This window comes from Panthera uncia, chromosome D4 (genome assembly GCF_023721935.1).
Source record: "Panthera uncia isolate 11264 chromosome D4, Puncia_PCG_1.0, whole genome shotgun sequence".
Classification (NCBI taxonomy): Eukaryota; Metazoa; Chordata; class Mammalia; order Carnivora; family Felidae; genus Panthera; species Panthera uncia.
The window spans coordinates 78,407,065-78,425,792 of record NC_064807.1 but is presented as its reverse complement, the minus strand read 5'-3'; the positions used below and the strand labels follow the sequence as shown (position 1 = coordinate 78,425,792).

Below are 18,728 nucleotides of genomic sequence, written 5' to 3'. Positions count from 1 at the left end.
TAAAGTTCTAGAATGTCCATTTTTCTTAGATTTCTTTAAAATGTTGATTAATTTTTGAGAGAGGGAGCGTGAGCAGGGGAGGGGCAGAGAGAGAGGGGGAACACAGGATTCCATGCGGGTTCTGCGCTGACAGCAGGGAGCCCGACATGGGGCTTGATCCCACGAACCATGAGATCATGACCTGAGCCGAAATCAAGAGTCAGACATTTAACTGACCGAGCCACCCAAGTGTCCCTAGAATGTCTGTTTTTAAATAGCTTCCATTTCTTTGCTGAGAAATTCCTGTATGTTCATTTGTTTTAGCCAAGTTTTCCAATAAATCCTCAAAAATTTTTATAATTGTTGCTTTAAGGTCTGTGTTTACCATTTCTAACACCTGAGTTATATTGGGATCTCTTTCTCTTCACTATGGGTCACGTATTTCTGTTTCTTTGCATGTCTGTCAACTTTTCCAAAATGTATGCCTGACATTATAGATGACACGTAGAGACTCGGGATTCTCTCATTTTCCTCTGAAGAGTGTTAATTTTTGTGTGAACAGATAGCTACCTGGGCTGGACTCAAATTCCAAACTCCATTTATTCTGCAGGGGGCGTAAGTGGAAATTGCTCAATTTCCAATGTTGCTATTTCCTGGGGAAACTGTAGTTTTCCCTCTTCATGGACAGTTTAGTTGTCATCCAGGATTTAAGTCAGTTTCTATGCAGATTTTGGGGTACTCCATTCTGTGTTCCTCTTTCTGGGATTTTCTTTATTACTTTTCAGCCTCCTTTACATCTACCAGTTTCATCCTGACTCAAGTCTTTCTCTGAGTTCTAGCTACCCACTTCTGTGTAAATTGGGAGATAACCTCAAAATGAAGTTGTATAAATGTAAACTTTACCCAACACATTTCCCTCCTTTCAAGGAGCAGCCTGGTTTCGGTCCATCTCTTTTGCCTTCAAATAGTTTTATTTAATTTTTATTTTATTTTCCCTTCTAGAATTCATGACTGTCATCTCTGGGGGCATTGGACTGTATAATTTACTTTCCTATGAGTCAAAACATTCTAATTCTGTATTAATTTAACTTTGTTATCATCCTTCACCACCCTCCTTTTTTTCTAGGATTAATGGAGATCAACAGAAAACTTCTAACATTAGGGGCACCTGGGTGGCTCAGTCTGTTGAGCTGCTGACTCTTGATTTTGGTACAGGTCATGATCTCATGGTTCATGGGTTTAAGCCCCTCATTAGGCTCTGTGTCGTCAGCACAGCTTAGGATTCTCTCTCCCCTACCCCCCTCTCTGCCCTTCCCCTGCTCACACTCTCTCTCCCTCTCTAAATAAAAAAACAATAAACAAACAAACAAACCTTCTAACATTAATACGGATTTTATTTCCTGAATGAATCATGTATTGGTATGTATCATTTAGTTTACTATAAACCATTTGTGAGTAGTAATGGATCATTATTAATTTCTTAATGGTGTCTTTTGATAAGCAAAAGTCTTCTAATTATAATGAGGTCATAACTTATCATTTTTTTAGTTATTGTCTTCTGTCACCTCCTAAGAGACCTTTATCTATCCCCAAGTTAGAAAGATATCCTCCTATGTTTTTCTCTAAAAGCTTGTGGCTTTAGCTTGTACGGTTAGATCTATAATTTGTTTTGAATTAACTTTTTGGTATGTATAAGATACACACAACATACATGAGGTGCAAAACCATGAGTGAAAAAAAACCAAATGCAGAGTACCCGTCATACAACACTGTTTATATGACCTTCCATAGCAGGAATAACTCAGCTGTAGTCATAGAAATCAGAACACTGATTTCCTGGGCGGGGAGACGGTACTGACTCAAAGGGGCACAGGAAAAAAATACTGGGGTCATGGAGACGTTCTGTGTCTTAATTAATAGTTTTTACATATACATGTACATGTGTAAAAAAACACAATAAACTGTACACTTAAATTGCATGTGTTTTACTTTATGTAAATCGTACTTCAGTTGAAAATGTAGTAGAAGGCTTAAAAAACCTCAAGTAAAGAAAAGAACTTCAATGATCCTATGTTTGTTTGTTTCCTAAATGGGAGAAAAATCTAGTCCCTTGGTCATGTCAAAGAGAAGCTACTGGCTTATGAATTGTTATGATTGTAAGTATCTAATTCTTTCATCATCAAAAGAGAATGTGATGACATCATCATTCCCAGAAGACTGAAATAATAAGCAGGCAAACTGGGGAGTGCCGAAGAACCACTACCAGGGCATCCGATTCATGATTTTTCAAAGGTCTCAGAAGGTCTTGCTTGAAAACTGTCTGCCCACTTGAGATTTTCCATGTCTTCCCAAACCACCATGCCATAAGTCTTGAGTCTCCAAGGAAGAAACCGTGTAAAAGTCCTATATGATCTTAGGGAAACAAAAGGTAAGAGTTTGTCCTTCATTTCAACCAAATCGAGACACATTTAACTCCTTCTCTGCACACAATTTCATATTGCATAGACGAAATATCACAAAGGAGCTTCACAAACCGGATGGCTAAAATATCAAGTCAATGTACAAATAATCTAAACTTTATAGTTTAGCCCCTAGCCCATGCTTGGAATCAATTTTATATTCAAATACTTTTGAGAAGGAGCATCTATTTTATGCTGTTATCAGTCCTATCATCTGTCTTGGGATGATGAACTTCATAATAGTATTTCACTAAAAATAGTTCCTTCATAACTACATACCTCTTTGAAGTCCAAGTATTTTCTCAATTTTCTCTTTTCTCTGACACCACGCTCTGTGAGTTAGTCTGGGAAGTGGCATTTGTATTTTTCTTTTCTGCCGGAAAAGCCTTGTGTACTCTAGAAAAGACAAATGAAGGTTATCAAATCTCTTGCATCAAGGCCAGCTTAGACAAGCTAATGTCCTGGCTTCGAGCAGCTGGCTCCCATAAAAAGTGTCTCCGCAGGCTTAACTCTATTTTCATATAGAGAGACATCCAAGGACCAGAGGTGCCTTAATTCCTAGCCAATATGTATTAAATCAGCTAGTTAAAGTCATGGAGAGTCACAATTCAACATAGCTTACTCTGTATTCATTGTACTATATTTAATCTATTTTTATCTGTTTCTTTTTCCTCTTAGGAAAGGATGAAATACAGAAGAAAAACAAGTCAACTGCTATTACTTTTATTGTTTTTATGGGCTTTGTACAGACAGTATCATGTCAGGTAATTTTTAAAAAGTAATGTATATTTTATTCTGGGGTTTGATAAAGATCTAGTATGTCAGAAAGGTGATAGGTTCACCCTCTGAATAAAATCAGCATCCAAATATACCCCCATATATATACCAATCCAATATACCCCAAAATATCCAAATGGCATTCAAATATATCAGCATAAACATAACCCTCAGCATAAAAGTTCTTAGTTTCTAATGGGATCAGGGCTGACCACAATTTTTGTAGGCCCGTTTGTGTGAGAACAAGGAATGTTAAGCTACCAACACAGTAACCATGTAATTAAGGCAGTTAGTAAGTGTTGGAGAAAGTGCCATTTTTAAATAGGCGGCATCTTTTTAAAGAGACATCCCTAATATTGGTGGCTTCTGGGACTAGGTATGGTATTTGCAGTCCACATATGTACACAAGTAGAAAGATTTCATTGGCCATCAGCAAGTTCCATCGTTTCAAGTATTAAGTTTTTCTTTCGTTTGTAACTCAAAGAATTAGGTTTTCTGTTTTAAGATCTAGTGTGTGAAGTCCTTCACTGTGGTGATTTTTCTATCATGCTCATTACTGTATGTCTGCAACCAATAATGTCCTTGGCACATGGTACATGTCTTAGTCCGTTTGAGCTGCTATAACAGAATACCATGGACAGGATGGCTTATGAACACCAGAAATTTATTTCTCACAGTTCTGGAGGCTGAGGGGTCCAAGATCAAGGCGCTGGCAGACTTGGTGTCCTGGTTCATAGACAGCTACCTTCTTGCTGTGTCCTCACATGGTTGAAGGGACAAGGGAGTTCTCTGGTATCCCACTCATGAGGGCTCCAACCTCATAACCCAATCATGTCCCAAAGGCCCCACTTCCTAATGCCATCATGTTGGGGGTTAGGATGTCAACCTTCAAATTTGAGGGGGACACAAATATTTTGTCCATATTATGTGTTCGTTGAATATTTGGTAATGTTAGGGAATAAAATGAATGGACTGCTGGAGTATAACTCTAGTTGTCTTAAATATGGAAACATCTTATGTAAGTTTAAAAGTAATGTAATGTTTTTTGTTTATCCTAAGCACAAAGAAACTACAGAAGATATATTGGTGCTGGTAAGTCCTATTTACAAATATGCTATGACCTCTTCTTTGAGGACCAAACCCGTTGGGGGCAGTGGAGTACCTGCAAGTCCTTGGTTCCTCCAGGCAACAGTAAACCAAAGCAATTTTACTGACGTATGTTGGAGATGCTCCTTTAGGGCCAGGGTACTAGGAGTCAAAGTAGAGCAGACTAGCGGGGTGCCATCTGTAATGGAGGAGTTAGAACAGGTTAGAAGAAATGTGTTACAGGAAACAGAACCCAGCTTCCAGGAATCTTGGGTCTTTTAAAGCTCTGGGAAATCACACAGGAGAAAAGTTTCAGCCAAAAGACTCTTGGGAGGTTGTATTAACCACAAGCGCCCTACAAAATCACACTATCAGAATGTACGCGGAGAGGAAAACTTCCCCCAAGATTGTGTAAGACCCAAATTCCTAATGAAGTGCAAGAAGCTTCCTTTCTGATGCTTGTTATGTCCAAGGGCCTTGTCTCAGTTGGTTCTATGCGGTCCAACACTCCCGCTAAGACCATGACTCTACATGCAGGTGAGCTGCTCTGTGCATGAAAATAGTAGTAAGATGGTTTTCATGGGAGAGTATGTTTCCCCCAGACGGAGCCGTGGCTCACAGTCAACCACCTGAAAACAGCAGGAAAACCTGTAGACAAAGGTGGGAACTTGTAAGGAAGGTCTGCTGCAGCAGAGGCTGGGAAAAAAAATGAATTAAAGTGTTTTCTGATAAAATGTACACAATGCAACACAATCTGACAATCATTCCATCATTAATATTAGGTCTTCTTCGCATCATGATTCTAAAGCCTTAACACACCGATACTCAGTAACCAAAGGCCTTGCTGTCGATAAGGCGGGTGCCTGCGTAGAAGGCCACGTCTCAGTCGCACCCTGGACGCCGCAGTGCTCCTATCTGTGTACACAGGCACAAAGACGGACTTGTGACGTACGACTCAGCTCCACAGCTGCCCCTCGTTAACTCAGCCCAGGATCAACTCTCCAAAGATGTGTTAGCCGGGGTGCCATTAGAGTGTATAGCAAGGAGGAAGTAAGGACCCCGGCCCAACTTCTGGTCTTTCCACCTGCTGTGTGACTATGGACAAGAGAATAATAGGTCCACGTGCCTCAGTTTCCTTGTCTAGTAAATTGAGGATGATAATAATAGCAGTACCTATCTCATAGGGGTGGATTCAATTAGATAATACTCAGGAAAGTATTCCATAAGTATTAGCTATTAATGAAGGGAATCTAACCTCCTCTAGCTGGCTAGGGAATACTTCCCTTAGGTGAGGATATTTAAAATAAGACCTAAAGGCTGTGTGAGAATTAGCTGGTTGAAGCGTGGAGTGTTTAAGGAAACTTAAAAAGGCCAGTGAGTCTGGAACATTCTAATTGTGGGGCCCCGTAGGAGATGTGGCTAGAACAAGGTGAAGGGTCAGATTATGCAGAATGTTATGACCATATAAGGAGTGTGAACATGATCCTTAGGCCAATGGGAAGCCACTGAACACTGTTAAACAGAATAATAACATGGGAGCAACTTGAGCTTCAGGAACATGATAGAGGAAGCAGAGTGGACATATGGAGCATGGGTTGCAAAGGGCCAGGACAAGGACAGGCAGAGAGGGTATCACAGTGTTAATTTGGGGGGATCGGAATATGGAGGGTCATTATACTATTCTCTTTCAGTTTGCACACCTTTAACATTTTTCATACTGCAAAGTCTTGATTAAAGTGCACAGACGATGAGACCAATTAGAAGGCTACTGCAATAGCCCGAATAAGAGATGGTGGTGACTTGGAGTCATGCGGTGGCAGAGAATGAAGATAGGGAATGGATTTGAGAGATGTTTTGGAGATAAAACCAGCAGGGTTTAAAGATGGATTTGGGGCTGGGACTTAGGGAATGCTCTGAGTGTAGAATGATTCTCACACTTCTGCCTTGCTAATCCAAGTGGAGCCAGTGAGATAAAGCAACATTTGAAGGGTTCCTACTGTGGGGAAGACATGATGACTTTCACATTAAGCATCTTCTTCTCGTGGTATCTGTGCGAACTTCAAGCAGCAGACTTCAGAATGCAGTTGGATGTCTGAGCCTTAAATTCCCGGGAGAAGTCTAGTTGCACATACAAATTTGAAGCCACAGGAAAATGCCTGCAAGCATGTCAATCGATCAAATAGAAAGCCTAGGAAAAACTTTTCTGAGAATGACTCTCAAATCAGGGCTTCTAAGCAGACAGGATATTTAAGGCTAACCTTAGATAGTAGGGATCTATTTCCATTGCAATAGAGGGGGGAAAAATCAGTACTCTAGATGAATTTGGAGGCGAGGTGGCTGAAAATTGAAGGAGGTTTCATGTGATGACTGCTATTTATCAGTGAGAAGAAGGAGAATGAGCACTGTAGAAACACATAAAGATTTCTGAGCAGCACAGAGCCTCAGTCAAGGTTAGAAATCATGATTTTCCATGCCACTACCATCAAAGTTCATCACTGCTTTTCTTACTGCTTCATGCTTATCTCGCATTTTACATCATATCATAATATAACCCTTGATTTGGTAGACATTCGATTATCTCAAGCTCAACTAGATATAGTGTGATTCTTTGCATTATTTCTTCTGATAGGTCTATGAACAGTCCATCAAAGGAATTAAAGCTTTCAGACTGGTTTTCTCCCAGGTAAGAACTCCAAGTCAAACATATGTGAGATTAATCTATAGATTGCCCAGTAGAAACTAACACTGTGTCAATAATACTTACAACTGGCCTTCCAACTGTTGGGCGGGAGATTGATCTTTGATTACACTACAAAAAATAAGCAGTGTCCCAGTGGACATTAAGGCCCACATCCATCATAAATGAGAGTATAGATGACAGAAACCCAATGGCCCTAACATTATGGCAGGTCAAAATGTGAAGGGTCCACATTTGATCATTTGCTTGATTCTCCTCATTTCGCCAACGAGGGAACCAAAGTCCAAGTCAGATAGATGGGTCGTCTGTGCACTTCACACTTTAATACAGCAGCTTTCCTCCAGCCTCTCTGCCTCCCTCTCCTTACTGTACCCACGTGTCTTTCTCCTTGGTGGTGCAGGGCTTCAGGACTTGTCTGAATTAAAACTTTGAAAGGAGATGTCCAGCTAAGATCATGATTGGATAATGGTCCATGAACCATCCTCCTATGATCTAACAAGGACACATAAAGCACACTGGTTATTTTAAAAAAGCATTTCATACAAAGAACTGTTAACTAGTATAAAGTTACCTAGTTAGTTGTTAACTAGTATAAGTAACTGGAAAGTCTGAAAAGAGAATTCTAAGGTGTCATGAGGGGAACAACCACAGGAAGTAACTATTTTCCCCAGGAAAAGGGCTGAAGAAACAGAAGGAAGAGGCCAAAATTGTTAAACCCTAGAAACTTGGAGAGCTTAAACTCAGTGAGTTTAAGACCCACTCAACTGGTGCTGGTACTACCAGGCTCCAGAAAGGCCTCTTGGGACAAGGAGCCAGACCTCTACGGAGGGGCACAATGAGGCTGGGTTCGACAGTGTTGGAAAAGCTGAAATCTGGATCCAGATGGAACTATATCTCGGTGGTGGAGACTTGGCAGGAGGAGGAGGCAGATAAGGAGCCCCCTGGAAACAGGAAAGAGCAAGTTCCTTCTTCCCCCAGGCTTGTAATTTTCCTCCAGTGCCCTCTATTAGCAGAGCCTAACAGGGTGCCTGCTGGCAAAGAAGAGATGTGGTTTGTGGAGTCCTGGCTCAATATAAGAAAGCCCAGCATAGTGCGGTGGGTTTAGTTATGAAAGATGTTAGCTTAATAACTGGCACAGGATCCCACTCACAAGACAAGTAAGGCATATCCTTGTAAGTCAGCGTGATGATTCATCACAACAATTGAACAAAGGAGAAAACCATATAATCATTTACACAGATTCCAAATTGACTACCAATAAAATTCAGTTTTCACTGCATTTTTTTTTTGGCTTAAACAATATAAATTTATTTCTTCCCACTTCTGGAGGCTAGAAGTGGATGGTCAAGGTGTGGGAAGTTCGGTTTCCCCTGAGGCCTCTCTCTTGGGCTTTCTTGTCCTCACCGGGACTTTTTTTCTGTGCGCCATCATCCACAAGCATCCATGGTGTCTCTTCTTTTAAGGACACCAGTCCTATTGAATTTGGGCCCCACCCTTATGACCTCATTTAACCTGAATTACCTCCCTGAAGGCCTTGTCTCTAAATAGCCACAATGGGGATTAGGGTTTCAACATATGAATTTGGGGGAGACAGTGTTCAGTCCATAACAGGTTCTGAAATAGTTAATAGAATCTTTTTTTAAAAATATATTTATTTATTTTGACAGAGACAGAGACAGCATGAGTTGGGGAGGGACAGAGAGGGAGAGGGAGACAGAGAATCCCAAGCAGGCTCCACACTGTCAGCACGGAGCCAGATGCAAGGCTCAAACCCATGAAACCAAGAGACCATGACCTGAGCTGAAACTAAGAGTTGGACACTTAACTGACTGACTCACCCAGACGCCCCAATAGAATCTTTTTCTTCCAACTGTACAACAATTCTCATTCTGTTTTCATTCTTTTCCTTGATGACCATCAAGGTTGAACACCTTTTCCCATGAATATTGGCCACTTGGATATTTACTTTTGTAAAATGCCAGTTTCTATCTGTGGGTCTCCTTTCTGCTTTCTTTTTAGTGTCCTTGGATGCACAAAATTTTGTTTTCTGCGGAAGTCTAATTTATCTAATTTTTTTTCTTTTGATGCCCATGCTTTTGGTGTCACATCTAAGAAATGATTACCAAATCTAAGATCATGAAAATTTACTGTAGTTTTCTTCTAAGAGTTTTATAATTTTTGCTCTTACATTTAAGTCTTTGATCCATTTTGCATTAACATTTATCCATGGTGGGAAATAAGTGCAACTTCATTTTTTTTAAATGTAGATATCCAGTGGTCTCAGCACAATTTGTTAAAAAGACTATTTTCCCCCATTGAATGGTCTTGGCACCCTTTATTTAAAATTAACTAGGGGCGCCTGGGTGGCGCAGTCGGTTAGGTGTCCGACTTCAGCCAGGTCACGATCTCGCGGTCCGTGAGTTCGAGCCCCGCGTCAGGCTCTGGGCTGATGGCTCAGAGCCTGGAGCCTGTTTCCGATTCTGTGTCTCCCTCTCTCTCTGCCCCTCCCCTGTTCATGCTCTGTCTCTCTCTGTCCCAAAAATAAATAAAAAACGTTGAAAAAAAAAATTTAAAATTAACTAATCATAGTTGTATGGGCTTTTTACAGACTCAGTTCTATTCCATTGACCTATATATGTCTATCCTTATGTCAATAACACACTGGTTTGATTATTGTATCTTTGCAGTAAGCTTTGAAATCGGGAAGTGTGAGTCCTCCAATTTTGTTCTTCTTTTTCAAGATTGTTTTGGCTATTTGAGGTTCCTTACAATTCCTTATGAATTTTAGGCTCAGTTTGTTCATTTCAGCAAAAATAATTAATTAAATTAAATTAAATTAAATTAAATTAAATTAGCAGTTAGAAAAGTGATAGTGTATTACCTTCCCAGGGTTGCTATAACAAATCACAACAAACTACATGACTTAAAACAACATAAATTAATTTCTTCACAACTCTGGAGTCCAGAAATCCAAAATCAAGGTGTCAGCAGGGCCACGTTCCCTCTAAAGCCCAAAAGAAGAATTCTTCCTATCTCCTGAAGACTATGGTGGCCCCAGGCATTCTTTGGCTTGTGAAAGCATAGCTCCAGTCTCTGCCTCAGTCTCTACATGGCCTTATCTGTATCTCTCCTCTATGTGCCCTTTCATCTTAAAAGAACACCTGTCATTGGATTCACAAGCCCAACCTAATTCAGAATGATGTCATCATAATTAATTACATCTGCAAAGACACTATTTCTAAATAAGGTAACATTCTGAAGTTCCAAGTGGATTTGAATTGGGGGGAGGGTTACTATTCAATGCAGTACATGTAGGAATGACATTGAATCTGTAGCTCACTTTGGGGCATATTACCATCTTAACAATATGAAGTCTCCAATCCATAAACATGGATGTCTTTCCATTTATTTAGGCCTTCTTTAATCTTTTTCAACAATGTCTTATAGTTTTCATTGTATCAGTCTTGCACCTCCTTTGGTTGTGTGTATTCCTAAATATTTTATTCTTTTTGTTCCTGTTATAAATGAAAATGTTTTCTTAATTTTATTTTCAGATGGTTCGTTTCTAGTGTATGGAAATATAAATGATTTTTGCATGTTGATCTTGTATCCTGCAACAATTACTGGTTCTAATAGATTTTTTTGGAAGACTGCTTAGAATCTTCTCTAATAGTAGAGATAGTTTTACTTCTTTCTTTCCAATTTGGATGCCTTTTATTTCCTTTTCTTGCCCAACTTCCCTAAACCTCCAGTACAATGTTGAAAGGAAGTGGATAAAACAGACAGCCTTGTCTTGTTCCTGATTTTAGGGGAAAAGTTTTCAGTCTCTCAAAAATAAGTATGATGTCAACTGTGAGTTTTACGTAAGATGCCCTTTATCATGTAGAGGAATTTCCCTTCTGTTCCTAGTTTGTTGGGTATTTTTATCATGCAGGATTGTGGGAATTTTGTCAAATGCCTTTTCTACATCACTTAAGATGATCATGTGGGCTTTTTTGTCCATTTTATTAATATGGTGTTTTACATAGATTGGTATTTGTTTGTTTTTTGTTTTGTTTTGTTTGTTTTTGGTATTTATAGGTTGAACCAGCCTGCATTCCTGGAATAAATCTCACTTCAGATTTTAATATACTGTTGGATTCAGTTTACAAATATTTTGTTGAGGATTTTTGCATTTTTATTCATAATGGATATTAGTCTACAGTCTTCCTGAGGTGTTTTTTCCTGGCTTTTGTATCAGTAATTCTGGCCACATAAGAATGAGTTAGAAAATGCTCTCTCTTCTTCAATTTCTTTGGAAGACTTTGAGAACGATTGGTGTTAATCTGTTAAATGTTTGGTAGAATTCACCAATGAAGCCATCTGGTCCTGGGCTTTTCTTTGTTGGGAGATTTTTGATTACCAATCCAATTATTTTTATTAATTCTGTTGCCTTGTTCCAGGTCTATTAAATTTTTCTATTTCTTCTTCAACTAGTTTTGGTAGTTCATGTGTTTCTAGGAATTTGTCCATTTCATCTATTTATCTAATAAGTTCATGTACAATTGCTCATAGTATTCTCTTATAATGCTTTTTCTATCTGTAAGGTCTGTAGTAGTGTCTCCATTTCCACTCCTGATTTTAATAATTGGAGTCATTTCTGGATTTTTGGTTTCAGTCAGTCTAGTTAAAAATTGGTCAATTTTATCGATATTCTCAAAGAACCAATTATTGGCTTCATTAATTCTGTCATGTTTTTCTTTTCCTCTATGTCCACTGTCTCTGCTCCAGTCCTTATTATTTCTTCCTTCTTCTTGCTTTGGGTTTAGTTTGCTATTTTTTTCTAGGTCCTTAAGGTGGAAGGTTAGGTTATCAATATGGTATCTTTCTTCTTGTTTAATACAGATGTTTACAGCTATACACTTCCTTCTGAGTACTGCTATTCACTGCATCCCATAAGTTTTAGTATGTTGTATTTTCATTTTTATTCATCTCAATGTATTTTCTAATTCCCTTTGTGATTTTTTTCTTTGACCCATTGATTGTTTCAGAGTGTTTTGTTTAATTTCCATTTATTTATGAACTTTACAGGTTTCCTTCTGTTGTTAATTTCATTCCACTGTCAATGGAAAAGATAGTTTGTATGTTTCCAACCATTTTAAGTTTATTGAGATTTGTTTTATGGCCTAACATATGATCTATCCTGGAAAATGTCCCATGTGTATTTGAGAAGAATATGTATTCTGTTGTTGATTAAAATGTTCTATGTATGTCTGCTCAGGTCTGCTGTTGAAATCCTATGGCAAGTTTTTTTGTTTCAGCTATTATACTTCTCAGCTTCAGAACTTCTATTTGGTTCCTTTTTATAGTTCTATCTCTTTATTCACATTCTCTGCTTGTTAAGCCTTCGTTCTCCTGATTTCCTTTAGTTCTTTTTCCATGGTTTTCTTTGGCTCTTTCAGCATATTTAAAATAGTTGATTTAAAGTCTTGTTATAGTAAGCCCAATGTCTGTCTTCCCCAGGGACAGTTTTTGTTAATTCTTTCCTCTCATCAATGGACCACACATTCTTGTTTCCTTGTATGCCTCATAATTTTTAGTTGAAAACAGGCATTTTGTATATTATAATGTTGTTACTTTGGAATTCAGATTCTTTTGCCTCCTCAGAGTTTGTTGTTCTTGCTTGCTGTGGATTGTAGTTATTTGTCTGTTTGGTGACTTTTCCAGACTATTTTTAAAGACTGTATTCTTTGTCTTGTTTGGTCTGAGAGGTCTCTGTTCCTTTAGCTTATGGTCAGCTACCGGTTTGTTAAAGATATCCTTAAATACCTAGAGCCATAGTGGTGGTGGTTGTGGTGGTGGTTGGAGGATAATTGGAGGAGTAAGAGGAGGATGAGGAGATGAAGTAGAAGAAGAAGAAGAAGAAGAAGAAGAAGAAGAAGAAGATGACGGCGGCAGAGGAGGAGGAGAATTCCAAGGGGGAGGAGGAAGAGGAGGAGGGGAAGGAGAAAAAGGAAAGGAAAGGAAAGGAAAGGAAAGGAAAGGAAAGGAAAGGAGGAAATGGAAGGGAAGAGAAGGGAAAGGAAAAGAAAGAGGGAAAAAAATAACCCTCTTACAGTCTTTGAAGATTGGCTCTGTGTTTGGGCCCTCCTTCAACACAGCCCAGTTGTTTACAACTCTGCATTAGTCTTCACTTCCTGCTTACACTGAGCCTAAATATCAGCCAGAGGTGAAATCTTAGGATCTTCAGGGATCTTTTCTGAGCATGTAATCCTGAACACGTGTATGGATTTCTTAATTCCTCGTTATACAAGGGGTCTTGTTAAAGCCTTTACTTTTCAAAGAACTCTCTCCCAATTTTCTCCTCCCAGGATTTCAGCATATCTAGTGTTTATTCCAACTGTAATTTCTTGCCTCAGATGGCAGGGGCTTGTTTCTTTTTAAAATGTTTTCAAGAATTGCCCTCTACTTAGCCACTTTTCCATTTTGAGAGAGTTCTGAGTTGAGTGAAACAAAAGGAAGCACTAGGAGTCCAGTCCTTTGGGGACTTCTAGGGTCAAAATGGACAAACACATTTCCTTTGGAATTAGATCCACTCTTCTCCATCCCAAAGCAGATACTCAAACTGAGAACATGCTTTGCTATTTTCAACACCAATGCCATACTGGGAGTGAGTTGGTGCAAAGGCTAAGTTAAAATACCACAAACCTTTCCTTCTATTGTGTTGAGTCGTCCTTTTCTTGATTTAACTTTTGCTTGATTGCTCTAAACTTTTGGCTACCTTCTAGAGTTCTGACAAAGTTGATTCTGACAGTATGCAGTAATATTAGCACTGGCAGCATTTTAGATTATGAACCTAGGAAGGTCATTTTTCAAAATATGGTCTCTGAAAGTAATTAATGTCAAAAAGCCTAAGACCAGGAGATTTTGTCCAAATATAAGAGTTATTGTTACTTTATACTTAGGGTGACGTTTTAACTGTGTCCTCAAAGATCTTGGAATCACAGTGTAACTAACCTGTACACGTACTTTTGTAATGATCTGGCCGTTTCTGACAAGCTGTTTCTCCGGGTTGTCATAACCATCAAGGCTTTGGATTAGGAGTAAGGAAATGCTGCAACCAGACACAGGCTCTATATATTAGTAATACCTACCACAGTTTTATTAAAAGGTATCTTGTTCACAATTCTTATGTCTTTCTTACAGTCAATCCATGAACCTGACCACCACCAACTGGTCAGCTCCAGTTGTGTGGCATGGCACTTTCAATGAAGAAGTTTTGGAACAGCATTATGCCAAACATAAAATTACCGTGGGGCTGACTGTGTTTGCCGTAGGAAGGTAGGTAATGCCAAATGTCCTTTACATTCAAGCTTTTTGCTATAGAAAATAGGAGATTATCAATAATCCCACCTCAAAAATCTAGAAAAAGTGGAACGGAATAAAGCCAAAGTAAACAGAAGTAAGGAAATAGTAAAGATGAGAACAGAAATCCATGAAACTGAAAACAGAAAATCCATAGAGTAAAATCGAAGAATCAAAAAGCTGGTTCTTTGAAAAAAAATCAATAAAATTCACAATCATCCAGGGATGAGCAAATAAGCCAATATGATAAAACAGAAACACCCATGCAAATGTGAAAGACCATGGCTATGACATTGTGGATCTGTAGGGAAAGACTTTCATAAATGATGCTGGAGAAAGTTGATGTCGGCATGGAAAATCACAATTGCACCTTTCTACAGCATTCCATATACAAACATATACACACATACTTCCCAAGTAGTTTAAAGACCAAAAGTTAAAGGGCAAACCGCAGTGTATCTGAATGAAATCAAGACATAAAAGGATTTCTTCATCAAGATACAGAAAATACTAATCATCAAGGAAGAGGTTGACAAATGTGACTGTATTGAAATTATCTCTACCTAAGAAAACATCAGAAAAACCCAAATTGAGGGCCATTCTACAAAATACCTGATCAGTACTCTTCAAAATGGTCAGGGTTATAAACAACAAGGAGAGAAATGGAGACAGATTGGAGGAGCCTAACAAGACATAATGACTAAATGCAATGTGTATTCTGGATTGGATCTTGCAAACTAGAAGCCCATTAGGGGCAAAACAGGTGGAAAAAACCAAAATCTGTGGTTAAGTTATAGTATTTAACCACTGATAATTTCCTAGTTTTGACAAATGTACTATGATTATATAAGATACTAACATTAGGGGAAGATGCATAGAGTGTATATGGGAACTCTGTATAATACAGTTACACCTGTTACATAAATCTAATATCATTCCAAAATAGAAAGTTTTCAAAAAATTTAAAAAAATAAGTTCACCATAGTAGTGAAAGTGCCTGATGATAACCTTTTTTTTTTCTTGTGAATGCCTGACATTACACTTTTGATTACTGAGGCAATCATTTCAAAGACATCCAACTCGAATAAACATACTGCGGGCTATACCATGGTTGGTCACTAACTAAACAACTGGGTAAAGAGGCAGGTCGGCCCTCCTGTGAAATTCCCCTTTTAGAAAGGCCTGGGTAACCTATGTAACTGACCACCTGAGTGACCCCGCACTTTCCTTCCTGCGCTTTCATTCCTGCTCTTAGGTTTCAAATTCTGCAATAAAGAGTGAAGCTGTGAAAGCCTTGGCACCCCATCCCCCAGCCAAATAAAGGCAGAATCCCCAAGGATCGCCCCCTTCTCTCCCTTTACCTAAGACCTCGTTCTGTGGCCCTGGGCCTACCTTGTACCCTCCAGGACTTGTGAAGAACGAACTCTGTTTTTTCAAAGTTCTCTGATGGTTGCTGCTGAGGAGTATCTTGTAAGTGTGGGCTGGTCCAGCCACAACATTGGCTGGTAAGGGAAATGTCTGTGGGGGGTCTCACCACAAGTAGCAGGGGCCTAGGTGAGTCCCAGGCATTCTTGGCCAATAGGATTTACTATCGAAGGCAAAGACCAATACCAAAGAGCCCTGTATTATACCATACACAGAAATTAATTCAAATGGATAACTGACTTAAATGTGAAAGTGAAAACAATAAAGCAACTAAAAGAAAATATAGAAGAATACTTTCACTACCTTGAGGAGGCAAGGATTTCTGGAACACAGTACAAAAGCATTAACCATAAAAAAATGCGGATAAATGGTATCTCTTTGTATTTGGGTTGCTAGCTTCCAACTCAGTAGAATATTTTAAGAGGTATTTATCATAATTTATCTTGCCTTAATTATTAAATTACCGTAACTTCAGATATTCCAAACTAGAAAGTTTTCTCCCGACTCCATCTACTATGTTTCTTAAAACTTAGATCAATATCCAGAACTTATTTTTACTGATTATATAAACATTATCTGAAGCTGAGGCATGTATGTCTGCATTATTGACTCCTCATAAATTCCTCCTCATAAAGCAAGCCACCGACATCAATCGCTGCTCGTGCAAGGACCCAAGACCTTCTTGCCTACAATCCCCAACACAAGCTCCTTCCTCCCAGACAACCCTAAAGACTCTGGCTCTCATCTTGCGACAGGGCTCTGTGCCATTTACTGATCTCACCATGTTTCATTCCCCCTCGTAAGGAAGTCCTCTTTTCTCATGATCCACAGAACCCCATCAGGGAGAGGAAAGGCAGATAATTTCACTTTCTTTTACGCTACTTAAATATAACTCAAGAAGCGTATCTAATATTTAGTTTGCCTACTAGTATTTCTGGACAAACTACGACCAGTGTAACTTAAGTAGTATGCATTTCACTGCAATAGAAGACAAAGAACTTAATCATTTCTTGTTTACTTCACAGATATATCGACCACTATTTGAGGAAATTTATACTATCTGCAGATATGTTTTTTATGGTTGGCCATAAAGTCATAATTTATGTCCTGATAGATGACTTCTCCAGGATGCCTTGGATACAGCTGAGTCTCCTCCGTACAATCAAAGTGTTTGAAATCAAGCGAGAGAAGAGATGGCAAGATGTCAGCATGATGCGCATGAAGACTATTAGTGAACATGTTGTAGATCATATCCAGCGTGAAGTCGACTTTCTCTTCTGCATGGATGTAGATCAAGTCTTCGTAAGGAAATATGGAGTGGAGACTCTGGGGGAGTCAGTGGCTCAGTTACATGCTTACTGGTACAAGGCAGATCTGATAAAGGTGCCATATGAAAGAAGTGAGTTATCAGAAGCATATATACCTACTGGCATGGGAGATTTTTATTACCATGCTGCTGTATTTGGTGGCACTCCTACCCAAGTTCTCAATATTGCCAGGGAGTGCTTGAAAGGAATCATGAATGACAAGAAAAACAGCATTGAAGCAGTATGGCATGATGAAAGCCACTTAAATAAGTATTTCTTTCTCCACAAACCTGCTAAGCTCTTATCACCGGAATATTGCTGGGATTTTACTAGAACGGATATCATTAATATTCGTAATATCAAACTCTCTTGGGCTAAAAAGGATTATAAACATCTTAGGGTGAAATTGTAGTTTTATAGCACTTCCTTCAGATTTCTGAAAATAAGAGCATCATTTTTGTCTTATTCCTTAGGAAATTAGCACTTGACAAATTTTAGCACTAAAAAAAAAAAATCACTAGCAAAATGGCAAGACCACCAATATGGAATACTCATACTTCTCCTCATATTCATTGTGAATTGTATAAGATGGGATACAGCAATTGCAGAATGAATGTACTGACGTCAGATGGAGATACAATGATTTCATATCCTGTGTGAATATTGAGGAGATATTATTTGTTGGATTACATTGAACAAAATAGAATCTGTCACAAGAAAATGAAACCTGAAATATTTCTATTGATCCATGTAGATACACATTTCTCGTACTGCTTAAGAAAGGGGGTTGTCAGGGTGCCTGGGTGGCTCAGCCGGTCCAACTCTTGATTTTGGCTCAGGTCAGGATTCCAGGGTTGTTGGATCAAGGCTCCCGTCAAGCTCTGTGCTGAGCATGGAGCCTGCTTAAGATTCTGTGTGTGTGTGTGTCTCTCTCTCTTTACTTCTCTCTCTCTCTCTCTCTCTCTCTCTCTCTCCCTCTGCCTCTTCCCCCATCTCTCTCTCAAATAAGATTAAATCTAAAAAATTAACAAAATAAAATAAAATAAAAAAGAAAGGGGATTGTCTGGAGGTGTGGATAAGAAGTCACTGCAACTATAGTAATATCCTGTCTATGCAAAACATTAAAGATGTTAAAGCTGCCATCAGATGGACGGATCATTACTTAGGAAACTGAGTCACACAAAAAGAACTAGGCGTTTTAAAACTATGAGATTGATTGTTATAAAAACTAAAAGAAAATGGAATAGATACAGAGAAAATTGAAAGCCCCTCCTTTACTCTCCCTTTGAAAACCTATCCCTCACTATTCCTTTTATATGCATTTATATACCCACCACATGAATACCCACACACACAGTGACACTTGTATTTTACACAAATTGATTCATATCACACACATGCACACATACAGGCACACACAAGGATTTTACCACTAGTCGGGGCCCAGTTAGGAAAACAGATAATGCTATCCTCAGTATTTAACAGTGGAGATTTAACACAGGGAACTGGACATACAAGAGCTCATAACAGAGCTGAAGTGCACACAAGACAAAGTGAAGCAACCCATAATTGAAAAAAAAAATTTTTAATGTTTATTTTGGAGAGAGAGAGAGAAAGAGAGAGAGTGGGGAAGGGGCAGAGAGAGAGGGAAAC

At 38.9% G+C, this 18,728-nt stretch overlaps 1 protein-coding gene and 1 long non-coding RNA gene across 4 annotated transcripts in view; one reads left to right on the top strand and one right to left on the bottom strand.

Annotated features, from left to right (window-relative positions):
* Positions 1 to 2,302: 2,302 nt before the first annotated feature.
* The window catches only part of LOC125927338 (uncharacterized), an 80,553-nt gene continuing 64,127 nt past the window's right edge, over positions 2,303 to 18,728 (bottom strand). For all 3 annotated transcript variants that reach the window (XR_007459305.1, XR_007459306.1, XR_007459304.1), the window contains 3 exons: positions 4,378 to 4,500; positions 2,718 to 2,834; positions 2,303 to 2,391 (listed from right to left, as the gene is read on the bottom strand). This is a non-coding gene — a long non-coding RNA (uncharacterized LOC125927338). The remainder of the gene's footprint in view (positions 2,392 to 2,717; positions 2,835 to 4,377; positions 4,501 to 18,728) is intronic.
* On the top strand, positions 2,320 to 17,808 carry LOC125927291 (N-acetyllactosaminide alpha-1,3-galactosyltransferase-like). Its single transcript, XM_049637504.1, has 6 exons — positions 2,320 to 2,407; positions 3,117 to 3,202; positions 4,275 to 4,307; positions 6,931 to 6,984; positions 14,185 to 14,319; positions 16,794 to 17,808. The coding sequence occupies exons 1-6, from the start codon at positions 2,387 to 2,389 to the stop codon at positions 17,485 to 17,487; spliced, it is 1,023 nt and encodes a 340-aa protein (XP_049493461.1). The 5' UTR covers positions 2,320 to 2,386; the 3' UTR covers positions 17,488 to 17,808.

Bases quoted from the DNA above. Each gene is read 5' to 3' on its own strand.
- LOC125927291 (XM_049637504.1), top strand. From the start codon at position 2,387: ATGATCTTAGGGAAACAAAAG. The intron at 4,308-6,930 runs GTAAGTCCTATT...TTCTTCTGATAG, and splicing joins CAGAAGATATATTGGTGCTG to GTCTATGAACAGTCCATCAA. The intron at 14,320-16,793 runs GTAGGTAATGCC...TTTACTTCACAG, and splicing joins ACTGTGTTTGCCGTAGGAAG to ATATATCGACCACTATTTGA.